This window comes from Myotis davidii, unplaced genomic scaffold (assembly GCF_000327345.1).
Source record: "Myotis davidii unplaced genomic scaffold, ASM32734v1 scaffold167, whole genome shotgun sequence".
NCBI lineage: Eukaryota > Metazoa > Chordata > Mammalia > Chiroptera > Vespertilionidae > Myotis > Myotis davidii.
The window spans coordinates 3,829,015-3,844,638 of record NW_006300048.1 but is presented as its reverse complement, the minus strand read 5'-3'; the positions used below and the strand labels follow the sequence as shown (position 1 = coordinate 3,844,638).

Sequence of the window (15,624 nt, the reverse complement as noted above, 5' to 3'; positions counted from 1 at the left end):
AATGGGGGGAGGGTAAGAGGAGAGGGTGGGGTGGGAACCGGCTTGAGGGGACCTATGGGGGGAAAAAGAGGAACATCTGCAATAATCTGAACAAAATATATTTTAAAAAAATAAAATAAAATGAGTGCCTCTAAATTCATTCTATTTCTGATGCATTTCACAGTAAGTTACAAACAGCAGAACACTTTATCTCTAAATAGTTCAGCATGCGTATCATTAACTAGACTGAATATTGGTTCAAGTTTTTTTGAATTACACACCATGCCATGTTTTGACATGAGTTTTGACAAACGCCTACAATACGTTGGTTAGCCAGGGTAATGATGTTTTACAATTTTCTATCTGCCAATGTGGAAAAGACTGCTCAGCTAGGGACTGCCACTGAGATGATGAGAGAAAACCCCAGCGGACCCAACATTAGTGACAAGTGCAGGCTTGCTTTAGCTCCGACCAAGATGCATTGTCAAAATCAAGTCTACAGAAAAAATCCACTCTCCGGCGTCAAAAATGGTTCCACGAACCCGCTGGGAAAGTAAACGGGAGGCATGAAAGACTCGGGATTATAGTCCAAACGGAGCCCATAGAGACCAGAAACTCTGAAAAGGGGCTGCCATAGTCTGGGTACTCGACTAGCTATCTATCGCTACCATCACCTCTTCCACTTTCTTAGCACCCCCCACTCCCCAGCCACGGGTTACTGTATGTACCTGACTCCTGTGCGCGAAGGTGTGGTGTTCACTCGTGGAAAATGCCTACGGGATAACTGACTTAACTGTCACAACCTAATTCACTGTCGTATGAAGAGTACAATCTGTTAACAGAAGCATGGAGTCTAGAAAGGAGACCACAGGCCAGAACTGTGAGTGCCTCCGGCCCTGGCCAGGGGACAGTGCGCTACGTCCAGCCAAGACGAATCTTCCAATCAGATCTGCAGGCATGTAACCGTCCCCCCACTCACTCCTCTTGTTATGCTGCTTTGCTCCCCAAGGAGGCTTCTGAAAACATTCGTTTCTCACGCCCACAGGAGAGGTATGGCAATGACCCTCGGCCCCACATCTGATCCACTTGGTACTTCCATGGCTCGCCATCTGGACTGCGTAGTAATTTCCCGTGAAGTGGGCTGGCATGGCCTGGGTACACATGGGGCACTCCGATGTTTTAGTTTCTAGACCTGCAATCCTGAGAACCAAACCCTGAATCCAGTGGGGCCTTGACTTACGAGTGTCCCGACGAACGAGTTTTTTTTGAGATACGAGCCGTCTCTCGGCCGATTTTTTGCTTTGAGTTGCAAGCTCAAAAAAATTCGGGTTACAAGCCAGCTTCAGATACCCCACTGCTAGTTGGTGTGGCGAACGTCAGTGATTTAACATGAGTAATTTGAGTTATGAGCTCCGTCACGGAACAAATTAAACTCGTAAGTCAAGGCCCCACTGTACTAACATGCCATGTGGGGATCCTGCTCACATGGCCAGCTGACCTTTCCTAGGTCACAGTGCTACCTTGGCTCTCTAGAGTCTTACATGCCTAAAACAACAGCAAAACTAGTAATTTATGTAATCTCCTGCCTAGAGATGGTCCATCCCACACAAACATTCAAAGGATTCTAATTGCCCTCCCTCTTTCCACTCCCCATCACTGGTCCCCTTGATCCTTTTACTCTTCCCCCTCCACCCAGATGCACACCTACTCCAGGATCCTAGTTCTAGGTCCGTTGGTCCTAGTCAGGCCTCCCCTGAGGCCTCTGAATTGCTAAAGGGGTCCTCTCAGCCCTTCAGGTCCCATGTTCCCTAAAGGAGTCTTGGTCAGGGGCAAAAATTCTCCAAAACAAAGAAAATCCCCCAAGAAATATGTATTATGAAAACTCCAAACATAAAGAAAAGTTGGAATAATTATTAGTAAACATTCATATATCCACCACCTAGATTCTATAATTGTTAAAAATTTTTCCCTATTTGCCTTATCACCTATCAATCTGTTTTTTGTGTTGTTTTTTTTTTTAAATATATTTTTATTTTTTACAGAGAGGAAGGGAGAGGGATAGAGAGTTAGAAACATCGAGAGAAACATCAATCAGCTGCCTCCTGCACACCCCCTACTGGGGATGTGCCTGCAACCCAGGTCAGAACCGTGAACTACCCAGATAATTTAAGTAATAATGGTTGAAGCATCTCCACCTTACTTCACTTAATTCTTTAGGTACTTATGTAGATCTTTGCTGATTATTGTTGATCAGATACTCCTGGAGATCTGTTGATGAGTTAATCAGGTACTCTGCCTATTCCTGAAAATTGTCTGCTGATGTGTGTCATTAAAACCTCCTTACCCTAAGGGTTACTCCAGATGAATAAAAGCTTGGTGAGACCTGAGCAAAGGGGGAGAGGAGGAAGTCTTTCCGGAGGAGGAATTCTTTCCGGACTTGCCCGCCTGGTCCCCCGGTATTGCAAAATTATCTTGTGTCTCTTTCTTTCATTTGTTGTGTGGCTCCTCTTTCAGATACCGAACCCTACTCCACGCGGGTCGTGGAAGGAATCACTCAGCACTAACTCTTCTTGCATGTTCAGGGTTTGTTTTTAATTTACATACTATGATAGTACCTCACATCTATTAGGATGACTACTATCAGAAAAAAACAAACAAACAGAAAATAACAAGTATTGACAAGGATATGGAGAAATTCAGACCCTGGTACACTGTTGGTGGGAATGTAAAATGGTATAGCCATTGTGGAAAATAGTACAGTGGTTCCTCAAAAAATTTAAAATACAGTCTCTCCAGGGCCCCTGGGGCACCATCCCTCCTTCCCAGAGTAAGAGGATTGGGGGAGAAGGCAAGGCAGACAGGAAACACCTTTGCACTAGGACATGTCACTAACTCATGTGGCCCCTTCTCTGAGCTTCTAGCTCATTATATGGGGCGGGGAGGTCAAACTAGATCTCCTGGAGACTTAGGGCTCCAAAGCAGTGCAAAGGCCCTGAGGCTTAACTCTCTTATTCCGTCTCCCAGCAGCTCCCTATCTGTCTTATATACTGAACTTCTGCATAATAGTTCCTACAAATAAAGTCTTCTGGGCTTAAAAAACCCACCTAAAACCTAGAAAACATTGATTCTCTTTGGTGCTCTGTTTTTCCCGCAAACATTTTATCTTCTAAGGCAGCGTTCTCAACCTGTGGGTCGCGCCCTTTGGCAGTCGAATGACTCTTTCACAGGGGTCATCTAAGACCATCCTGCATATCAGATATTTACATTACGATTCATAACAGTAGCAACATTACAGTTATGAGGTAGCAACAAAAATAATTTTATGGTTGGGTCACAACATGAGGAACTGTATTTAAAGGGTCAGAAGGTTGAGAACCACTGTCTAAGGCATTATATAATTTATGTATTATGTCTACTGTCTGCCTCTCCGCTTGGGTCACTGAGATGTTGGTCTGTTTGGTTTACTTGTGTATCACTGATGTAGCACAGAGCCTGGTACAGAGTTGGCACTCAATAAATACATGAATGAATGAAAAATTTTAATAGAATTACCATATGATCCAGCAATTCCACTTCTGGGTATATACCCAAAAGAATTGAAATCAGGGTCATGAAGAGATATGTATATACCCATGTTCATAGAAGCATTATTCACAGTAGCTAAAACCCAAGTGTCTATCAACAGATGAGTGAATAAGCAAAATGGGGTATATACATGCAATGGAATATTATTCAGCCCTAAATAAGAAGGAAATTCTGACATACGCTACAACATGGATATTATGCTTGAGAAAATAAGCAGACACAAATACTATATGACTTCATGTGATACTTAGTCAAAAAACATAGACAGAAAGGAGAATGTTGGTTGCCAGGGGCTGGAGGGAATGTGGAGAATGAGGAGTTATTGTTAATAGGTAGAGAGTTTCCAATTCTGTAAGATAAAAAGAGTTTTGAAGATGGGTGGTGGTGATGGTTGCACAACATGAGTGTACTTAATGCCACTGAAATGTACATACAAAAATGGCTAAGATTGTAAATTTTATGTTGGGTTTTACCTCAATAATAAAATTGTAACAATTACATGCCATGAAATGTTCTGACATGAGTTTTGACAAATGAATACTATAGTGTAAACCTAACTTTTATGAAGAAAGAACATTTCCACCACCCAGAAAGTTCCCACAAGTCCATCCATGCCCCCAACCTCCAGAGACAACCACTTGTTTAAAAAAACATGTTAAAAATCAGATCTAAAAAACAGATTGGTTTTCCCTTTTCTGCAACTTTATAAAAATGCAACTATCAAGTATCTATATATATATAAAAGCCTAAGCGACCTTTACAACCAGTCGACCAGTCACTATGATGACACACTGACCACCAGGGGGCAGACACTCAACGCAGGAGCTGCCCCCTGGTGGTCAGTGTGCTCCCATAGCCAACCTCCCACAGCTGGCCAACCTCCCACAGTCCCTCCCCTACCACTGGCCGGCCTGACTGTCCCTGATAGCTCGTCAGGCAAAGGAACCCCACCTGTGCACAAATTTGTGCACTGGGCCTCTAGTTCTTCTATATAAGGCTTGTTTCACTCAAGATGTTTTCGAAATTCATCCATGCTGTGTACATGAGTAGTTTGTACTTCTACATTACTAAGTCCTATTTTTTAACCTAATAATAGACAAACATGTAAATTGACTGTCCCTCCACTACACTCACCAGCCAATCAGGAGTATGCAAATTAACCCAACAAAGATGGCGGTTAATTTGCATATATAGGCACAAAGCAGCGGAACAAAGATGGAAGGCTCTGGGCCGGAGAAAAGGCCTGGGTCCTGGGTGCGGGAGGAAAACCGGTGCCGGCAGCCAGGGGAAGGGAAGGCCTATTGCACAAATCTCTTCATGCAACGGGCCTCTAGTTTCATCATATGAATATACCACAATTTGTTTATCCATTTTCCTGTCAATGACCTGGTGGACTTGGCTACTATAAGAAAAGTTGTTATGAATATCCATATATACTGTTTTCATTTATTTTGGTTAAATATCTAGAAGAATTGCTAGGTTATGGGATGATGTAATTCTTGATATGATTAGATTTAGGTCTACCATTTAGCTATTTGTCTTGTTTGTCCCATTGTTTTTTGTTCCCCTCTTCCTCCTTTCCTATCTTCTTTTGAGTTAACTAAATATTTTTTAAATATATATATATATATATATTATTTATATATAATTTTATTTCAGAGAGGAAGGAAGAGGGAGAATCACCAATTGGCTGCCTCCTGCACACCAATCCAGGCATATGTCCTGACCAGGAATCGAACGGTGACCTCCTGGTTCATAGGTCGATGCTCGACCACTGAGTCATGCTGGCCAGGCCTACATAGTTTTTATAATTCTATTTTAACTTCTTTGTTGGCTCTATAACTATACTTTGTCACATTTTTTTTTATTGAGATGAAATTTACATAACATAAAACTAGCCATTTTAAAATAAAAACATTTAAAACAATTCAGTAGCACTTAGTAACATTCCACAATGTTGTGTAATCACCACCTCTATCTAGTTATAAAACATTTTCATCTTCCCAAAATAAAATTCCATAGCCATTCAGCATGGCTATTCTCTTCTCCTCAATGCCTAGCAACCACCAATGTACATTGTCATTATTGATATACCTATTCTGGACATTGGATATAAATAAAATCATATAGCATGTGGTCTTTTTGTTTGGCTTCTTTCATTTCGCATGTTTTCAAGATTCACCCATGCTGTAGCATGTGTCAGTACCTCATTCCTTTTTAAGGCTGAATAAAGCTCCATTGTATGCATAAACCACATTTTGTTTCTCCATTCTTCCATTAATGGACATTTAGTTGTTTCCACCTTTTGGGTATTGTGAGCAGTGCTGCTCATTGCATTATTTTTCAGTGTTTGCTCTACTGCAGCAATTTTCAAGTGTTTTAATTTCAGAACCCATTTATACTCCTACAAAATACTAGAGACCCCCAAAAGCTTTTATGTGAGAGACACATATAATTAAATTAAAAATGCAAAATCATTTTTAATTAATTAAATAAATCCATTATATGCTAACATAAGCATGTTTTATGAAAAATATATTTTCAAAAAAATAGTGAGAAAAAAGGCACTGTTTTACGTTTCTGCCAATCTCTTTAATGTCTGTCTGAAAAGACAGATGGATTCCATATCTACTTCTGCATTCGATCTGTTGAGATGTGTTGTTTTGGCTGGCGTATACAAAGAAAAGCCAACCTCGTATAGATATGAGGTGCTCCCCTTACTTCCTGAAGCATAATATCGCAGACCTCCCGAATGGGTTTTGGGGACCCCCAAGTCCTTGCACCACACTTTGAGAACCGCTGTTCTAGGGGTTACAATGAACCTTTCAGAGACTAGCTAGAGCAGACATTACACCACTTCATGTAAGAACTTTGAAACTATAGAACTCCACTTACCATCGCCATTCTCCATGATACATTACATAACAAAGCACAGGGGCAATAACTAGACCTATGCACTTGCAAAATTCTTTTGCTTTAAACAGTTCCATGTGTTTTAAATAAATAGAGGAAAAATGATAGCCTTTTATATTCACCCACAGTTATCATTTCCTATGTTCTTCATTCGCCCAAAGACTCAACTTTCTATCTGGCAGCATTTCCCTTCAGCCTGAAATATGTCCTTGTGGTGCAGTCTGCTGGCAGTAAACTCTTCATTCTTTTTTTTTTTTAAGATTTTGTATTGATTTTTAAAATAAAGACAAGGCTATGACATCTACGGATGGATATTTGAGTGGTAACACTATAAAGACCCGTAAAGTTGTGATTACTATGGAAGTCAGGGGAGCGGTCACCTTCGCCAGGAGGAAGGTGGTGGGGCTGAGGGGAGAGTCCACAGAGGGCTCCTGAGGTGACTGCGAAGTTCTCTTCCAGACCTGGATGGCAGATACTAAGATGTCTGCCTTCTAGTAATTAAGTCATACATTTAGTTTGGTTGACTTTTCTACATCTGCGTTTTATTGTAAAAAAAATAAATAATAACTAGTTTTTCTTTAACCAATAATCCCGGGGTTGGCAAACTTTTCCCAATGGGCCAGAGAGTACTGTACATATTTTAGGTTTTACAGACCAGGAGGCAAAATCAAAAATATTGTGTAGGTATTTATTTAATCTACACAATATTAAGACGTAACCATTTAATAATGCATCAGGACAAATCCAAGCATTGCGACCCTCCAGGGTCCAGTAATCCTTGAATTTCAGATCCCAGGAGGTTCCCATTCCTGAGCCACGCCATCCACGTCCCCAAGTCGTAGCCAGGTTCCCGGGAGTGTCACGCCCCTCCGCGTCTCTTAGCAACAGGCAGACACTACCGCCACCTTGGGTTCCGCTCTCGGTGGGGGTGGGGCGCAGGAGGAGTTCTCGGCTCCTCCCACCGGCTCGGGCAGAAAAGGGAGGGCCCAGAGGCACCCAGGCCCCAGGACTGGGACGCAGTCCTCGACCACACCTTTCTCCCTCCAGGTGTGGTCTAGTAGGCGAGCGGGCAGCAGCAGCAGCACCCAGGAGCCTGCTGGAGACAGAATTTGCACCCAACTCCAGACCTACTGAATCTCAGTCTGCATTTTTAAGAAGATCCCCATCTTTAGTAACGTTTTACAAGTGTGGCTTTTACAATCCAGATAAGGCAAAGCCATAAATAAATATTCACCTCTAATAGACTGAACTTTAAAAAATATTTATTTATTTATTTATTTATTTATTTATTTCAGCGAGGAAGGGAGAAATGGAAACATCAATGAGAGAGCATCACCGATAGGCTGTCTCCTGCCCGCCCCCCACTGGGGATCCAGTGGCAACCTGGGCATGTGCCCCTAACCAGAATCAAACCCGAGACCCTTCAGTCCACAGGCCTACACTCTATCCACTGAGCCAAACCAGCTAGGGCTAGATTGAACTTTTAACCTAGACACTAAAAGACAGCCCTTATGATTTAGAAGAGGAAGTTCCCAAAGCTGAGTTCTCTATGCTCAGTAAGGGTGAAAATTCCATGGTGTCTCCTCTGACCATCAGTCCAGGACACAATGCATCACTGACCTCAAGTTCCTGCTCTTAAAGCCGATGGGGAAATCTGGAGGGACAATTTCCATCCCCAGAGTTAAGGGATAACATAGAGAGGGTTCAAATAGGCACCTTGTAACTGCAGAATAATTAAGTCAAATGACAACATCAGGGTAATCCCAGACCCAGGGAAGGCAGCATCCAAACCCATCTGAACATCTCCCAGGAAACAGACCTCACTTGCATTTTAAACCTCAAAATGAGAATCCTACTAATACTAAGTCAGGGGCTAAGTACTCCTGAGAGAAGTTCCCGGTCAGTAACTTCCCAGTCTGGTAAGTTCTCTCCACATCCATCTATCCTGGGAAACTGCAGACCTTGAGTTTAACTTCCTCATCAGATGACTGGCAAATCAAATAGACACATTCCCGTCCTAGAAGAACCACTTGGCTTCACTGGGAAATATTAGAAAGAAGAAAATGACTTACCAAAGAACACGGAGAAAATAAAATGATCGTTTTTTAATGACAAGGATGAGATAGTAAGATGAGGAAAAAACCCTTCAAACAGAAAACTCAAAAACACACTTCTAAAAATCCATGATACAGACTACAACATGGACGAATCCTGAACACATTATGCTCTGTGAAAGAAGCCAGTCACAAAGGACCGCGTATTGAATGGCTGCATTTATATGAAGTGTTCAAAAAGGGCAAATCCGTAGAGACAGAGAGTAGACGAAATGGTTGCCTAGGGCAGGGAGGGGTTGAGGGGTTAGTTTAATGGCTAAGAAGTATGGGGGCTCTTTGGGGAATAATGAAAATGTTCTAAAATTATTTGAGGTGATGATTGACAACTCTGTAAATGTACTAAAAGCCACCGAACTACACACTTTAAATGGGTGAATTGTATGGTTTATGAATTATATTTAAATAAAGCTGTTTGGGGGCGGGGGGGGGAAGCCATGGCTCCACACTAGATCCACATTAGTCTAAAAACATGAAGTTCCTACTATAATGCAAAACCTTTCCAGGCCCAATCTAGGGCAAAATCTGAAGGGGGGAAAAAGTTGACATCAGTACTAGGTAGAGGCCCCAGCTAGATTTCCCTAGCAAAACACTCCCATCTTAGTTTGGGGAAGAATTTCACAGTCTTGTCTCAAAATCATCAATCTCATGGAAATCCCCATCTGGCTTTAGGTTCCTGTTTCAAAAACACTGGAAAAACCAAAACAGGCAAAACGCACTTTCAAAACAACACCTTTCATCTACGTGGGCAAGGGAAGAAACAGGATCACGGGGCAGATCAGAAGACAAAGTTAAGAATTCACTATCATTAGAGAAACTCGAGTCAAAAAAAGACTACGCATTTCCCAAGGGAGCTGTGTTTCAAAAGTCCCTAAATAACATAGCTCACAACGAATGGCAGCCGAAGAACCCAGCTGGATGACTGAGGCCTTGGAAGTGATCACACTGACCTCAGTTCCTCTCCCTGTATTGGGCTTTCATGGTGGCAAAATATCTTCTCAGCGTGTTTAGTTTCTCAAACCAAGAGCAGAGGGTATTGTGAGAAGCCCCTTGAGGACTCTGGGCTGCATCCACAAGGGCCCGTGGTCACAGCTGTCACCATGGAGAGGAAGACAGAAGGGGGAGGTGGAACAGGTATCTCTTACCCTAAAACAAAACACACAAAACCCCAGGGGCACTGGGATGCTTAGGGAGAGAGAAATCTCTGCAGCCATTGGCCAACAGCTTAGCCCTGCCCTGCCCAACTGGATTCTCTCTAATCCCCAGGAAAATAAATTAAAAGACCAAATGTCATTCATCAATTAATAATGAGGCAGATGCTGTTTGGCTTCTCTCTCTCCACTGGACTCCTGTTCTAAAGGATCTGCTTCAGTCCCTAAGAACAAAACAGCCATTTCCAAAGCCAAGGACATGGAACCAGCAAGTGCCTAGCCCTAGAACAATGCCTGCCACAGAATAGGTATTCAATAAATTTGTTGAATGCCTCCAGAATGAATGCTGGTATCAATTCCGTTGGCACTCTTGCCTTCTCCTCTCAGTCTGGAAACACACACACACACACACACAGTTCAATCCATGCCTGTTCACTGAAACTCCCATTTGTATGTAACCTTGCAAAATCAATAAAATTAGCAATTATTGCTAATAAAGATTTCTAGAGGGCAGGTATTTTTATTAATTTTGTTACTAATGTTCCTTAAGCGCCTAAAACAATGCCCGGCACATCACTGGCTCCCGATGAATATTTGTTGAATGCCGAATGAATTATAGGGGCCTGCAAGCAAACCCTTCACAACCATTTCCATAAAGGCGGCAGCGGCTGCCTCGAGGCCTCCCACCGCCAGGAGCCGCTGTGGGAAACGCCCAGCTTCCTTCCCACTTCACCTTCCACCCCCGCGGTGCCCTCTGACCCCGTGAAGGCTCTGCCCCGAGTTAAGATGGCGGTGTCGGTGGCAGCTGCAGTCGGGGGGCTGCGGCGGGCCATTCGAATGTCGCCCCCGTGGCGGGGCCCTGGCCACCGGCCGCTCTCCTCCGCGCCCCCTCCAGCCCAGGCGTCGGCCGTCCGTGACGCCTTCCTGAGCTTCTTCCGGGACCGCCATGGCCACCGACTTGTGCCGTCCGCGTCCGTGCGGCCCCGCGGCGACCCCAGCTTACTCTTCGTCAACGCCGGCATGAACCAGGTTGGGGCGGGGCTTGTGCTTTTCCGCGAGAGAAAGGCGCTACGGGATTGGGCAAAAGAGGCAAGAGGCGGAGCTCATAGCTCTTGGGGCGGGAGGGCCATGGGTGGGCAGGGCGATCCCGGGCGGGAGTTAGGGTTTTGGGGGAAGACTTGACCTGGGAGCTTGTGGTTTGGGATTGAGTTTTAGGCCCAGGAATGGTGGGTGTGGAGTCCCACGGGAGCAGATGGTGGGGGAAGTCTGGCTTCATTTATTCTTTCATTCAATAAAGATAATATTCCTTACGTGGATGTGGTGTGGAGCCCGTGCCCTGTGCTAGACTATGTTCTTTAAGCCCTTGACCTTGAGCGCTGCTTACCCTCCCCAGACTTGTTTGTCCTCATCTGTAAAATGGGTGGGAGGTGGAGGGAGGGGAGTTGGTTAACTTTAGAGCAGTTGTTCTCAACCTTCCTAATGCCGCGGCCCTTTAATACAGTGACCCCCAACCATAAAATTATTTTCGTTGCTACTTCATAACTGTAATGTTGCTACTGTTATGAATCGTCATGTAAATATCTGTGATGCAGGATGTATTTTCATTGTTACAAATTGAACATAATTAAAGCATAGTGATTAATCACAAAAACGATATGTAATTATAGATGTGTTTTCCGATGGTCTTAGGCGACCCCTATGATAGGGTCGTTCGACCCCCAAAGGGGTGGCGACCCACAGGTTGAGAACCGCTGCTTTAGAGGCTATGCCCAGGGCCCTGTGGTCTGTTTTGTGCCCTGAAGCTATTGGCTGTGGTTGAAGACCCATTTCCAGCCACCAACACATTCCTCCTCCTTTTTTCTTGCCTATTTTACTAGCAGATCTCTGTTTCATGATTTATTTACCCCTTGTCTGCCCTGCCCCCCCCCGTCCTCCTCCCCCCACGCACACACACACAACACACAAGCGATGGGTACCCCTAGGCTCCCAGGTTGCACTCTCGGGGGCACAGTCAGCCATCTCTGTCCTCACTCCCCATATTTCTGTTCTCATGAGGGACTTGGCTCTCCCTCTCCCCCTTCTTCACGTGTTCCAGTTCAAGCCAATCTTCCTGGGCACCGTGGACCCACGGAGCGAGATGGCAGGCTTCCGACGTGTGGCCAACAGCCAGAAATGTGTGAGGGCCGGAGGAAGCCACAACGACCTGGAGGACGTGGGCCGAGACCTTTCCCATCACACCTTCTTTGAGATGCTTGGCAATTGGGCCTTTGGGGGTGAATATTTTAAGGTGAGTCTCCAGGACGTCCTGGAGTTCGGGAGGGGTCAGCATTCAACCAAGAAGGGGGTGAAGGTTCGTCCTGTCTCCACTCCTGGAGTCTGCTTAGGCAGGGCCTCGTGCCAGACCCAGAGGCAAAGTGCGGCATACACATGCGTCAGGGGAATGTGTCTCAATTCTCTGGATTGTAAGCCCCTTGATGGCCAGGACTGTGCCCCCTGCATAATGGCTGATCAGTCGTTGTTGTATGAATAAACAGACAGTAACACTAAAATGCGTGAGTTCTAGATCATCCCAGGCTAGAGTGGTTAGAGGATTTCATGGAGAAGGTGAGACTTGAAAGAAAGGAGGATTTGGAAGCTTTCGGGGCAGGAAAAAACTCAGCGTTGGTCATGGCTCATTTTAGAAACAAGGTGGACAGTGGAAATGGTTTTGTCTCAAGCTGAGGGCTGCACTCATGTGGCTGGATTGACGCGCTAGTGGGGCTTTCTTCTCACCCATCTTCCCCCTCCCCCCCATGTGGGTTTCCACTGCAGGAGGAGGCTTGCAGCATGGCCTGGGAACTGCTCACTCAGGTCTATGGGCTCCCTGAGGACAGGCTGTGGGTCTCCTACTTTGGTGGTGACCCCAAGGCAGGGCTGGACCCAGACCTGGAGAGCAGGGACATCTGGCTCAGCTTAGGGTAAGTTCGCCCGCCCTCATGTCCACTCCAGGGGGCAGGAGGCCTGGAAAATAGAGACTGTCCGCATAGGCCTTGCGAGTCCCCGCGTATCCCAACAGACCCTGGGGGCAGTCCTGTTCCTCCTCTTGCTCAGGTTGGTGGAGAGGCACTCATGGCAAAGAGGGCCCGGCTTTGGGGTTTGTCTGTCTCTCTACCGCCCACCTGGCTTCCTTTCCAGGGTCCCTGCCTGCCGTGTGCTTTCCTTTGGGCCACAAGAGAACTTCTGGGAGATGGGGGACACCGGCCCTTGTGGGCCCTGTACCGAGATCCACTATGACCTGGCTGGAGGGATGGGTGCCCCCCAGTTGGTGGAGCTTTGGAATCTGGTCTTCATGCAGCACAACAGGTAATGGGGTGCTGAAGCAGGAGGGAAACCCCTGGCTGGAAGTGGAAAAGTGGCAGTCAGGGGACTGATCTGTTTCTTATAAAAGCACACACTTACACGGCACCTACTTCGTGCCAGGCACATTTCCAAACACTTTTCAGATAATAACTGATTTAATCCTAGTCTTGGCCCATAACAGTTTAAGCTAGTCACTGCTGCCCTCTGGCCTCTGCTCTCTTATCACATGATAGAGTAGCACTTGATGATCTCTAAGATTTTCTTCCAGCCTTGACATGCCTCTTTCTAAGGGCAAATAATTCTGTCCCAGAAAGGGAATGTCAGGGTCCAGGCCAGGGCCCAAGGGTCAGGGGGTGGTGGTGAGGGTGAAGTTCACCCTTTATGAAAAGGGACTGGACCCAAGGCCATCATCCCATCATCGTCTGTGTTTATGATGGGGTGGGGATTATACCGCATCTGGTTCCTCCCTCTCCAGCCCCCTTAGACCCCTCCTCATTCCTCTTGAGCCTCACATCTGTCTGTAATCCTGCACGGGGCCTCACCTTGTTCGCCTTCCCTGGCCAGAGAGGCAGACGGAAGTCTGCAGCCCCTGCCCCAGCGGCATGTGGACACGGGAATGGGCCTGGAAAGGCTGGTAGCTGTGCTGCAAGGCAGACGCTCCACCTACGACACTGACCTCTTTTCCCCGCTGCTCAACGCTATACACCAGGTGAGCCTGCCTCCTGCCTTCCGGAAGCTTCTGGCCTGCTCGCCGGTGCTTTTGGAATCTGGTCTTCATGCAGCACAACAGGCAGTGGGGTGCGGAAGCAGGAGGACACCCCTGGCTGGAAGTGAAGAGGTGGCAGTCAGGAGACGGGGCAGCGGGACTCCTAGGAGTTGGCTGGCAGGGGGGTGGCCAGCCATGTGTCTGGCCCCCGGCAGCAGGCCAGCTCCGCCTCGCTCACATCACAGCTCAGCAAGGTCCCAGGGAGAGCAGAAGCTCACAGGCTCCTGAGGCCCGGGCTCAGAACAGCCTCCGTATGCTCTTGACCAAAGCAAGTCACAGGCTGGCCCAGATTCGGGAGATGGGGAAACAGACTCTGTCTTGATGGAAAGCAACTGTAAAGTCACATTGCAAAGTGGCATGCGCACAGAAAGAGGAAGGATTGGGGCCATTTTTGCACACAGGCGACCCCGGAGAGGAAGCTAGAGTCCAATCTCATGGGACTAGAAGTCCCAAGTAGGGATTTTATTCTGAGTGTAGTGAGCAGGGCTCTAAGGGGGGAGCATGCTCTGACTGACACTCTGAAAAGACCACTCCTGTTTCTGTGTGGAGGATGAGCTGGAGGGAGGCAGGAGTAGAAGCAGAGAAACCAATGGGGAGGCGATTTCATAGTCCAGGGAAGGGAGAGTAGGGCATGACTTAGGCTGGTCATGAGGAAAGTAGATTGATTTGCGACATCTCCTGGAGGGAGCAGCAAAGGCCCCACTGATGGAGTGGATAGGGAGGGAAAGAAAAGGCTGGCTCCCTAGTGTTTGACAAGCAGTGAGGTGAACGGCAGGACTGTGTATTGAGGGGGCAGCTCGGGGAAGACACGGGTCTGGTGCTGCACGAATCTAGCACTCTGCTCTGGAGCACATGTCCACACAGCTCCCACCGTCCCTCCTGCCCTCTAAAGCCCGCGGAGGCAGGTGGGCCATGGAGAGCACCTGTGGTCAGACAGGCTTGGCTCAGAGCTCAGGGCTGCTCCTGGTCAGTTGTGTGGCGCTTAGGTCCTCTGGGCCTCTGTTTCCTCTGACATCGAGGACAGTAATACCTCCCAGAACAGGGTGTTTGGGGTAGAAGTTCAGTAAATGACCACACCTGTGGTTATGGTTAGTGCGAATGTGGGCCCCGTGAGGCCAGTGTCTGAGTCCCGTTCATCTTGGAGGCCCCTTCATCCTGGCTATTCCAGATGCAGTCCACTTTAGGGGTGATGAAGAGCATCCCGCCTGGGCCAGGGCGGCCAGGGCAGCAGCCATGCCTCCTCTCCTGCTTTCCAGGGTTGCGGGGCCCCCCCTTACCTGGGCCGGGTAGGGGCAGCAGACGAGGGCCGCACAGATATGGCATACCGCGTGGTGGCTGATCACATTCGCACACTCAGTGTCTGCATCGCCGATGGTGTCTCCCCCGGAATGTCGGGCGCCCCGTGAGTCTGGAAGGACTGCAGAGAGGGGCAGGTGCAGCTGGGGCTTGCAGGGGAGGGAGGGGACAGAGGTGGGTCGGGTTGAGATGGCAGGAGGAGCCGGAGAAGGGCTTTGGGGTGGGAGCACACGCTGGGCCTGGCCCTACCCAATCTCCAATCCTCTGACCAGGGCTGCTGGGGTTCACAGCTGGCTTTGAACCCTCTAGGCTGGTTCTTCGTCGGATCCTCCGTCGAGCCGTGCGGTTCTCTACGGAGGTCTTGCGGGCACCGCCTGGCTTCCTAGGCAGCCTGGTACCGGTGGTGGTGGAGACACTGGTAAGGACACAGCTTCCTCACCCCTCTGGGGAGCCTGCCGTCCCAGCATCCTGTCAGCAGCTGAGA

The 15,624-nt window shown here is 47.2% G+C and overlaps 2 protein-coding genes across 3 annotated transcripts in view; one reads left to right on the top strand and one right to left on the bottom strand.

Moving 5' to 3' along the window:
* SPATS1 (spermatogenesis associated, serine-rich 1) overlaps positions 1 to 6,468 on the bottom strand; it is a 55,094-nt gene extending 48,626 nt beyond the window's left edge. Inside the window, 1 exon segment of the mRNA XM_006779612.1 lies at positions 6,460 to 6,468. Coding sequence (XP_006779675.1) covers positions 6,460 to 6,468 — 9 coding nt within the window.
* Positions 6,469 to 10,436: 3,968 nt separating this feature from the next.
* The window catches only part of AARS2 (alanyl-tRNA synthetase 2, mitochondrial), an 11,819-nt gene continuing 6,631 nt past the window's right edge, over positions 10,437 to 15,624 (top strand). For both annotated transcript variants that reach the window (XM_015572248.1, XM_015572247.1), the window contains exons 1-7: positions 10,437 to 10,768; positions 11,835 to 12,026; positions 12,551 to 12,696; positions 12,914 to 13,081; positions 13,643 to 13,787; positions 15,101 to 15,246; positions 15,450 to 15,558. In XM_015572248.1, the coding sequence (XP_015427734.1) occupies positions 10,526 to 10,768; positions 11,835 to 12,026; positions 12,551 to 12,696; positions 12,914 to 13,081; positions 13,643 to 13,787; positions 15,101 to 15,246; positions 15,450 to 15,558 (1,149 nt within the window). In that variant the 5' untranslated portion in view covers positions 10,437 to 10,525. The remainder of the gene's footprint in view (positions 10,769 to 11,834; positions 12,027 to 12,550; positions 12,697 to 12,913; positions 13,082 to 13,642; positions 13,788 to 15,100; positions 15,247 to 15,449; positions 15,559 to 15,624) is intronic.